The sequence below is a fragment of the Chiloscyllium plagiosum genome, chromosome 42 (genome assembly GCF_004010195.1).
Source record: "Chiloscyllium plagiosum isolate BGI_BamShark_2017 chromosome 42, ASM401019v2, whole genome shotgun sequence".
NCBI classification, from domain to species: Eukaryota; Metazoa; Chordata; class Chondrichthyes; order Orectolobiformes; family Hemiscylliidae; genus Chiloscyllium; species Chiloscyllium plagiosum.
The window spans coordinates 16,289,024-16,290,237 of record NC_057751.1 but is presented as its reverse complement, the minus strand read 5'-3'; the positions used below and the strand labels follow the sequence as shown (position 1 = coordinate 16,290,237).

General features: G+C 51.8%; 1 protein-coding gene across 1 annotated transcript in view; it reads left to right on the top strand.

The window, feature by feature from the left end:
* The window catches only part of npc1l1 (NPC1-like 1), a 37,164-nt gene that overhangs the window by 10,477 nt on the left and 25,473 nt on the right, over positions 1-1,214 (top strand). Inside the window, exon 8 of the mRNA XM_043681129.1 lies at positions 454-581. Coding sequence (XP_043537064.1) covers positions 454-581 — 128 coding nt within the window. The remainder of the gene's footprint in view (positions 1-453; positions 582-1,214) is intronic.

Sequence of the window (1,214 nt, the reverse complement as noted above, 5' to 3'; positions counted from 1 at the left end):
AAGCATACCAAACGTCTTCTTCACTATCCTATCTACCTGCGACTCCACTTTCAAGGAGCTATGAACCTGCACTCCAAGGTCTCTTTGTTCAGCAACACTCCCTAGGACCTTACCATTAAGCGTATAAGTCCTGCTAAGATTTGCTTTCCCAAAATGCAGCATCTCGCATTTATCTGAATTAAACTCCATCTGTCACTCCTCGGCCCACTGGCCAAATCTGATCCAGATCCCGTTGTACTCTGAGGTAACCCTCTTCGCTCACTAACCGGGAGTCAGTTGGTCTCAAGCTGGTTTTGGAACGGTGCAACCTCCCACCGTCAAATAGCGTTTCCAGGGGAGTGTGGGGGAGATCCTCTGCTGCACATGAGCCCAACTGCAGCAGCCATTGTTGGAAGCGTGTGGCTACACTGACCATGGGTAGGACTGACACAGGCCTGTCATCCCCTCCTGCAGGTGCCCTCACCAAGATGCCAGCTGTCCGCACCTTTGCACTCTACGCGGCACTCGCTGTCTTCATCGATTTCCTCCTGCAGATCTCGGCGTTTGTGGCTCTGATGTCGCTGGACGTGCGAAGAGAGGAGGTACGGGCCTGGTGATCTCGCTGCGCCGACACACCAGCTCCTGATGTGTTCTTAGTTAGTACTCCCCGGTGGGAGGGGCTGTCCCAGACACTGCAGCGCATCGAACACGATCACTTCCAGAGGATCGTCACCTGAAATCCCTCTCTTCCACAATGGGGTATCAATAGATGCAGAACCGTTGAAATAGAAACAGACTCTTTGGTCCAACCAGTCCATAATTCCAAACTAAACTAGTCCTACCTGCCAGCACCCGGCACATATCCCTCCAAACCTTTCCTGTTCACGTACTTAGAGTTATAGTCATAGAGATGTGCAGCACGGAAACAGACCCTTCGGTCCAACCCGTCCACACCGACCAGATATCCCAACCCAGACAAGTCCCACCTGCCAGCACCCGGTCCATATCCCTCCAAACCCTTCCTATTCAGATACCCATCCAAATACCTTTTCAATGTTGCAATTGTACCAGCCTCCACCACTTCCTCTGGCAGCTCATTCCACACATGCACCACCCTCTGTGTGAAAAAGTTGCCCCGTAGATCCCTTTTATATCTTTTCCCTCTCACCCTAAACCTATGTCCCTCTAGTTCTGGACTCCCCCACCCCAGGGAAAAGACCTTGTCTATTTACCCT